This window comes from Epinephelus moara, chromosome 1 (assembly GCF_006386435.1).
Source record: "Epinephelus moara isolate mb chromosome 1, YSFRI_EMoa_1.0, whole genome shotgun sequence".
Lineage (NCBI taxonomy): Eukaryota > Metazoa > Chordata > Actinopteri > Perciformes > Serranidae > Epinephelus > Epinephelus moara.
In genome coordinates, this window is record NC_065506.1 from 35,810,437 (window position 1) to 35,819,646 (window position 9,210).

The 9,210-nt window shown below is 42.3% G+C and overlaps 1 protein-coding gene across 1 annotated transcript in view; it reads left to right on the plus strand.

Moving 5' to 3' along the window:
- homer2 (homer scaffold protein 2) overlaps positions 1–6,319 on the plus strand; it is a 45,117-nt gene extending 38,798 nt beyond the window's left edge. The window contains exons 8-9 of the mRNA XM_050044957.1: positions 1,900–1,980; positions 4,425–6,319. Coding sequence (XP_049900914.1) covers positions 1,900–1,980; positions 4,425–4,613 — 270 coding nt within the window. The 3' untranslated portion in view covers positions 4,614–6,319. The remainder of the gene's footprint in view (positions 1–1,899; positions 1,981–4,424) is intronic.
- The last annotated feature ends 2,891 nt before the right edge of the window (positions 6,320–9,210 follow it).

The following is a 9,210-nucleotide window of genomic DNA, read 5'->3' on the forward strand; positions in this document are numbered from 1 at the left end:
GTGGCTCCGCTGTGTAAAGACCCTTTTAAATTCCCCGAGGTAAACAGCGTGTCTGGAATATTCTAGTTTAGCACCTGGCAGCCTGAGTATTAATAGAACCTATAAGTCTTTCCTTGGAGAGCGGTATATCTTACACAACAACAGGAAGGAAGCAGTTCAAAGAGCCGGAGATGATTTTATAAGATTATAAGCAAAGAATCTCGCTCTCTCGGGGGCTTCAGCTTTTCCACAGTCCTGCATATCAGCCACGATGCTCCTCACAGTGACCGAGGAGCCCGCGGGAGGAAGTCTCATTGTTTGCAGAGCACTGACACAGACGGCCCACAGAGGCTCATCTGCCGAGTGACTCACCCCGTCTAGAAATGCACACGCTCAACTCCTCCAATTAAAAACATGCCTATGAATTATTAAGCAATCACTATGGTGTTGACCCCAGCGCTGGCCAGACGGGAACTAACAGAACAAAGCTGCAGCAGGTGACTACAAAGACTCAGCCAATTATTACTTGGCCAGGAAGTGCTGGGAGCGATGCTATAGATGCTGTGAGACTGTATGTGTTTGTGTGGCTTAAAGCAGCAGAGAGATAAAACTTGAGAGCGATGATAGATATTGAATTGAGAAGAAAAAAAAACATGTAAGCACAGGGCAGAAAAACAGAATCAAGGCTTCAGTATTCATTCGTCTGTTTTTCTCACGCAACACTTTCACCTTGCTCTTCATTGTTCCTTAGCTGCTTTGTGCTGCTGCCATATTTGTTTGGTACAGTCTGAAATGCGTCTCCAGCACTGAGTACGGAAAAGTTGGAGTCAAGTGCATTATTTGTGCTCTACTTTAAATAATAGAGTAAACTTTGTATTTTGTTCAAAGTTCTTGTTGAGCTACTTCACAACAAGCTGAAGGCAGGAGACAGTTATCTTAGCTTAGCATGAAGACTGGCAACACAACAGACAGACAGACATGAAACTGGTTTCAATCTTCTCATCGAACTCTCGGCAAGAAAGCGAGTAAGAATAGTGCCCCATATGTTGGACCATGTCTTTAACATCTGAAAAGTTTGGCTTCTTCTGTTAAATGAGCTGTACTTAGGAGAACGAGATAGTGGTAAACACCTGCGGAGTCGTGTCAACTTCAAAATGGCTTCTAATTGTAATTCGTTGTTGTCACCCACCTGCATTCATTTATTAATCAGGATTGGGTGACACCCCCTACCAAGCTTATAAAACGCTTGACTCCTGTCCACCCTTTTGCACCCTGGTAAAGACCTTAAAGTCGAAAGCGGTCAGTGTTTTAATGTTAGCAGCCATGTTTTTTGAAAAAGGCTTTTTAACTTAATGCAAATGCACTTGTTCCTGCTCCACGCATGAGTTCATTTTTTCTCCCCAAATGAGCTGCACCATTCTTAAAGGAACAGTGTATCCAATGGCATCTAGTGGTGAGGATTGCAGATTGCAACCAGCTGAAACTTCTCCTGGTTAGAATTCCTTCAGTGTTCATTATTCGGGACCTTTTTACTGGGAGCTGAATTATCCACAGAGGTCTCCTCCTCTCCAAAACAAACAAAAATAAGTGTTTTCCTGACGCAATCATTGTGGATGGGCTGCCAGTTAAAGTAGCAGATGCGAAAACGTGAATGGCCCTATCTAGACTCAGTGTTTTGCTTGTGTGTTCTGGGTAAGTAGAAACATGGTGATCTCCATAGATGAATGTCTCATTTAAGGTAACAAAAACACAGCAGTTCTTATTTTTTAGGTGATTATACACTAAAGAAAACTTGTATTTCATTTCTGCCAGTGTATCTCCCTGATTCCTACACTTGACTTTTAAAAGAACAATGTAGACAGAATCAACCTGATATGTTTTGATTGCTTTCAGTGAACTGGTCTCTATTTATTTTCCCAGGAGCTGGAGAACCTGAGGAAGCAGGCAGAGATAATCCCTCAGCTCATGGCGGAGTGTGAGAGCATCACTGCAAAACTGCAGGTACGTTCAAAGGACCCAGGAATCCCACAAACCCCCACATTTCTCTCAGGTGTGATTTACAGCAGAGTATAAAAGCTCAAGCTTACGGCGCAGGCACACGTGAGTAAACGATGTCTGTCAAAGCGAGGTAACGCGCAGGCTCTGAGGCGTAAGCAGCACTCTCAGACAGAGGCAGAGAATGAGAGATCCTATTCACCATTCTGCCTGAGGGCTGGTGACACAACATTCCCGTCACGTGTCTCACTAACGCACATTGTGGTTACTGTATCTATTAATAAAGGTCCATCCTGGGTACAACGCTGAGTGGATTATTGCCTCTTTGAAAAGGCCTCCTCTTCCTCATCTGTGAAACAGAGAGACTACATCTCTGTCACGGCTTATTAGTTTCCAAGTGGCGCAGATTTGATCTGTTGAGTTGTTTGGGAGCTTTAATGACCAAGTCTGATAACATTTCTGTGGGAGTGTGTGTGTGGGTTGTTGGGTGTGAGAATCTACTGTTGCCAAAAACCCGACAGATTCACGCCCATCACCTCAGTCATCTTGTAACAAAGAACACCTGTTCCTCAAGTCTGATTTCTCATTGAGTAATATCAGACTCTCTGTAAAACCAGAAGTGCCAGGCTTGGTGACGGACTGTTCACTCTGATTGCGCCAAGTCTGACATGAGCTGCATTGATAGTGACGCTCATGTCGCCCTGTTCTGACTGACTCAGAGCAGAATTTTATCATCCAAGCTGTCATGCATGTGCTGCCTCTCAAGCCGGGGCAGGGAGGAGAATAAAACCAACAGTGGCATGCCTGAAGTTCTTGTGCTTCACAAAGCTGGACCGCCTGGTTTGTTTCTGCAACAGCCAGCTGGATGAATGACAGTGACAACGGGAGTTTATCTAACCAGATACCCAAACTCAGGAGAAACATAGACAAAGGGATTTCTCAAATACCTTCGTCTATCCACGAGGCCCAACATGAAAACTCAGCCACAGTCCATTCAGATAACGTTAAGCAGTGAAGTAAAACTGTTTTTTTTTCTGTTGCTTCTTTTTAAAAAATGAATCCACCAACCCCACCTCTGTGTTTTTGGTCTTGGCTCCTCGCTATTTAAAGACGACACCCCACGTGGTGATCGGGTTTCAGGAGTCAGCTGAAGGATACCGTCATGCAGGCGCAACACCCATTTAGCACTCCTATTTTAAACCCCTCCCTTCAATGGTATCTTCGGCATTAATGTGTCACTCGTGTCGCCTGCTAGTCTGAAACACTCGCTGTACCCTCCCATCCTCACACAACAATGTACCTTTCCTAAATGTAAAGCTTGGTTTTAACTCCTGGGGATGTACACAAGGAATTTTCCTCTTAGAGCATTTTGGCAAATGTTCCCCAGAACTCAGTGCAAAGGAGTGAAATGCTGAAAGGCCAGTTGAACTGCTTTTATTTCATGTTTGACAGTAGCTGTAAGAAGCTCTGTCTTTGGTTTGATATCTCTGCTAAGACAGAGACAAAAGAACATATCTTCAGTGCTACATCAAATGCCCTGACATCCCTCTTTATGAAGTATTTCACAGCTGGAAAGATGGACTTTTCCTAAAGCTGGGCTGTTCATGCAGTAGAACAGTGCAAATACTTTTGCAATTGGTGCTACAGGACCAGAGAGAACAGAGGAAAAAGGGCTGTGGAATTGCTTCTGCTCAAGAGGTAGAAAACCTACAACGACCAATAAACACTTCCACTGGTGGGTGATGTAATGCGAGCATACCCGTTTTGACACAGGAGACAATATGGATGCCAGCTGGTAACAAATGATCTCGAATTACAGTTTAACAGTGAGCTGAAATATATTCCTGAATACATTTTAGGTGAGAAACAGGCAATGCAGTAACAGAATCTTAGTTCATATTTTACCAGCACTGCCAGTTTACCATTTGATCTCAGTATTTCAAACTCTGTTATGACAATGCAGGGATGTGTGGCGCGTACTTCCTGTTCACAAATTCTTGAATCACAGCAAAACAGTGCACTAAAATATGTTTCTGAAGACATTTTAGGCAAGAAATAAGCAACACAGTAACGTAATCTTGGTTTATATTTGATCAACACTGCCCAGTTTTACAGACCTGAGTTTGGTCTGCACTAGAAAGAGAGGGGTGGGTCTCTCTCCATATGCGTCTATAATCTTTGGTCCGTGGTGGCAGGCTTATGAAAATGTGGAAGTACAATCTGAAGTTCAAGCAGCAGCCCTAGAGCCAGTGAAAACTGATTTTCAGTGAGAGATGAGCAGGGAGATCTGGGCACTGGTGAGATAATGGGAATGCTAACATAGATCATTTACACATACTACCCACACCAATGCCTGTTGAATATCGACAAAGTACCCCTTTGATTCCCCTGCTTCCACTGCTGCTGACTGCTGTAACAAATGTTTTGTTTTTCCTAATGTCCATCCATAGACTGCCGAGACGAAGAACAAGGAGCTGGAGGGGAGGATAGAAGGTCTTCAGCTGGACATAGACGACAGTCAGCAGAAGCAGGTCCACATGAAGGGCGAGCTGAAGAAGTTCATGGATATGCTGGATGGAAAGATAGACGAGCTGCATGAGTTCAGGCAGGGGCTCTCCAAGCTAGGTGTTGATAACTGAGCAAAGTGGCACTGAGCTGAAAGGGTCAGAGGTCAGGTACGAAGGATTCACTACAGTATGTCTTCAGGGCAGAAACTATGTGGCACCTACTCCCCCAAGGTGATGTCCACTCAGACACTATCAGCTTTGGCTTCTAATAAACACTACCATGTGAGAAAGAGATGTTTTTGGGAGAGGGAGAGAGAGACTGGCAGGGGGAAGGCCAGCGTGCTCCACCAAATGGCTCTGTATTGTGCGCTGGCATTCAGAAACTAAATCAAGAGTCACACTTTGAGCTTACTTACCCGTTTCTGTGGGGGGAAACGGCTTTAAAAAGCTGGTGGTGGGTTCTTAGATTCTGTCCATCTGTCTTTTTTTCTGAAGGCTGCAGCACTTCTTCACAGGCAGTCTGAGCTTAGAGTAGAAGAGGGGACTTAAAAGGGCTAAAACGAATAACACACAAAGACAATGCTGTTCAGCATCACTCAAGTAATTGGTGTTAATCCTTGTGGCCCCCTTGGAGAATTAGATCAAATCTTTCTACAGACTGTCCTCGCTGTTGCCTCTCGTCTATCTCAGGTGTGTTAGAAGACAGTTTGTACTCATTAGATTATATGCACATACATGACAAACGGCCGTGACACAAAGTGCCTCCAGGTGAGTCAAAATCTACCTGGCAAGGAGAACTGGCCAAGTGATGACCATCACCATAATAATAACTTGCTTTTTTTGTGTGAGAAAACCTGATGAAAAACATCTTCAGTAATAAAATGAGAGGAGAGGAAGGCAGACAGGCGAGCCCATCTCGACGGTGTTAATGTGGGGATAAACTCAAAGGACAAAACAGGTGTTTTGCACAAAAACTAGTCTGAGGAGGGACCGCAGCAGGAAGTCATCAACTCTCTTGTGGGTGTTTTCAGTAAACACTCATTTTGATTATATTTGCATAAAGAAGGACAGCTCTCTTGTCTCAGGATCTTTCCTTCAGACACATCCAAAATATAATAACAGGAGCCCCATTTTCCCATGAGTGTAGTGTAGTGTTCAGAGGACTTTGTGTGTGCAATTGTATTGTCGTCCATACGTAGAACAAAAGACGTCTCCAAGGCTGTTGATGTGCTTCCTACACACTAGTTTTTGTTATGGTGGTGGTTATTTTTGGGTGAGGGGACTTGGTGCTGCTCGATGGGTGAATAATGTGAAAGTGTACTTCACTGAAAACATTTAGATGGCATGGGCCTTTTCACTACAAACCCTGTCACAATCTTGGTTTTTTGTTTTACATATTTATTTATTTTTGGTGCCTCTCTGCAACTAGTGTTTCTAGAACATACCAAGTAAATCAACCTTAACCTAATGTCTCTATAGATGTACAATAATATATAAAGTATACCAAACTGTCAGGAGGTTTTATAATCGAGGCTTTGTTTGCAGGACGGTGTCGCAGCTGCTCTTGGGGAAGTCCATCTTGAGACATTTGAAATCAAAGGCATATGTTGTAGTGGCATATTTACTGGGTGATAGTATGATGTTATATTTTTTCATCACTGTTTTGATCTATGAAGGGACATTTTTGCTTCTCTCTCTGTTTAACTCTAATGTCACCTGAACCTGGAACACAAAGTATGATCCTTCCTTTTGAACCAATGCCTCTTGTGCACTTTTGTGACTCCTGTTCAATATTGTACAATAGAACTGACAATTGTTAAAATCTAGTTTAATTACAACACTCGAGTTCAGTGTCTTCTTTTAAGTCCGAGTAGTGGGCTGCATTTTAACAAGAGAGGAGAGGGGGAGGTTTCCCTAATCTCCACTCAGTGGTAAATCAGTATTGTGGGGACTGTGTAGGAAAGTAAGATGCTGTTAAAGCTTACAAATACGCTGATATTATTTTAAAGTCTTGAGGCATTTTCTCGCTGGATGAGAAGCTCAGAGGAGGAGGTGGAATGAACCTACAGCGCCAGAGCTGCATGAAGTACAGAAGCTCCGCCACCGCACGACTTTTTCTCTGATGTCGATTTACATAGCACTAAATATAGCTGTAATCCTAACAGACGCACATAACCACAGCAAAAGAAGTGGGATTTAATCGCAGTGACACGTATCAGTTTCTCTGAGATCAGGACAAATAAAGCAAACACAGACATGCGCTTGTTTGAGGGATGGAAAAACCCTTTAACTCCAACATCATCACGGCGCTGAGGAAATAACTGCAGGGGTGGATCAGGGGACATGTTGCCGTGGCAACTTAATCCCACTCTCTCCTTTATTTTTGTGAATAACAGTGTGAATGATTGACAGTGAGAAGTATGGATCCAAAGCAACGTTCCAACAGTTAATTGTTTTAATTACACAAGAGGGCTGGTCGTCTGTCTCAGCCAATGAGACTCTTTAATTGTCTGTTTCACCCTCGGAGATCAGCTGGTTGGCGCAGGTACATCAGGGTGGAGGATTAATCAATATGCAGAGTAAGAACCAATTTAGGGCTGAAATTATCAGTTAATTGACCAATTAAGTCAGTTGATGGAAAATTAAGTGTTGTAGGACTACAGCTAACTATTATTTTAACTACTAATTAATTGTTTGGTTTATTTTTTGGCTTTTTGCCTTCATTAGACAGGACAATCTAGACGTGAAAGGGCAACAGAGAGAGCATGCAAAGGACTGCAGGCTGGAATAGAGCCTGTGGCTGCTGTGGGTTTCACAAAAATAGACAGATAAAGGTTCATTATACTGTTGTGCATGGCTTTCCCTGCCCATCCGACCCTCTGCAACCACTCTCTACCCCATGTTGCAGCGACGCCAAGAAAAGTTAAAAAAATGAATAAATAAAAAGGTGAGAGAAAAAGGTTACAAAAGAGTTTCAAAGAGTTACATGGTTTGATTTTAACCATAAGGATGGTTTGCCATGTCACTTCACAGTTTGCAGTGGAAATCTTGATTTTTTTTATTTATTAATCATTTAATTGTTTACTCTATAAAATGTAATAACTATGAAAAAATGCATTATGTGGAGTATTGTCTGAAATGGCTTCTTTTGTCCGACCAACAGAGCAGAATTCAAAAATACTTAATTTACAATGATGTACAAAAGAGAGAGGCAGTAGATTTTCATAACTGATAAGCCAGAGCCACATAAGTTTTGGCATTTTTGCTTTTTATAGTGACTTAAAACAACCAATCAATTATCAAAATAGTTGACAATTAATTTTAAGAACAATTTCTGGTTCCGGCTTCTTTTAATTTGAGAGGCTTCTCACCTTTTGATACTGTGAACTGAACGTTGGAGCTGAAACACTTGGTTGTAGATACATTTTTTTGTCAGTCGACTAATCAACTATTTTGAATTAATCAGTCTGAGTCACTTTTTAGGCAAAAAAATAATCTGTATCCGGCTTCTCAAATGTGAAGATGTCAACAGTTTGGACAAAACAAAAGATTAATGTTGCTCTAGGTTCTGGATCTCGTCACTGTTAGGACTTGGCTCTAGGGAGGTCAGTGTCAGTTGGGCCACTGCTCCAGACTTCAATATATCAACAACTATTTGCCATTAAACTTTGTACAGACACTCGCGTTCTCCAGAGGATGAATCCTAATGACTTTAATGATCTCCTGACTTTTCCTCTAGAGCCAGCAGTAGTTCAATTTGTCCTGTCCTTTTAGTAAATCAAATATAACCAAAACTTTGCAAAAACTAACATCCCCATAAGTGTCAGTTGTACTTTGTGTTTAGTGCTAATTAGCAAGCTAACATGCTAAACTAAGATGCTGAACATCGGCATATTATCATTCATCACTGTGACCGTGTTAGCATTTAGCTTAAAGGGACAGTTACAAATCAAAACTACATATCTTTCCTCTTACCTGTATTGATAGTTATCAGTCAAGATTGTTTTGGTGTGGGTCGCCAAGTGGTGGAGGTATCACCCGTAGAGATGTCTGCTCTCTCTCTATTGTAATGGAACTCAGTGGCACTCGGCTTGTGGTGTACAAAGCACCAAAAACACACATTTGATAAACTCAACAGCAATGTCTCTTTCCAGAGATCATGACCCGGTTACTCAAGATAATCCACACACCTTGTTGTCAAAAGTTTTACGTAGGAACTATTTTCTTTCTACCGAACTAAACGCACCGCATCACTGTGCAGAAGGAAGTGTGCATCTACTCATGGATGAGAGGCTTGTGCTTGTGACAGCGTGAGATGTAAACACTAATGGCGTCCTCCTCGGCTGAGCTGTAACGTTAACTAGCTCAGTAGTGCTACAGTAAGTGAGCCAGCAGTAGATGCACACTATTACGGTTGGCAGGTGTAGTTCGGTAGACAGGAAATAGTTCCTATAAACCTGCTGACAACAATGTCTATGGATACTCTAGCAACCAGGTCATGATTGCTGTTGAGGTTTTTCAGATGTATGTTTTTTCTTTGGCACTTTGAGCACTAAAAGCTAAGTGTCATCTGCTTCCATTATATGTGCGAGAAAGCAGACATCTCTACGATTGATATCTCACCACTTAGAAACTCACACCAAAACAATCTAGATTGATAAACAGCACTACAGCTAAGAGGAAACATCTCTACCTAGGTGCATCCTCACAGAGCTGATGGTGTGGCTGT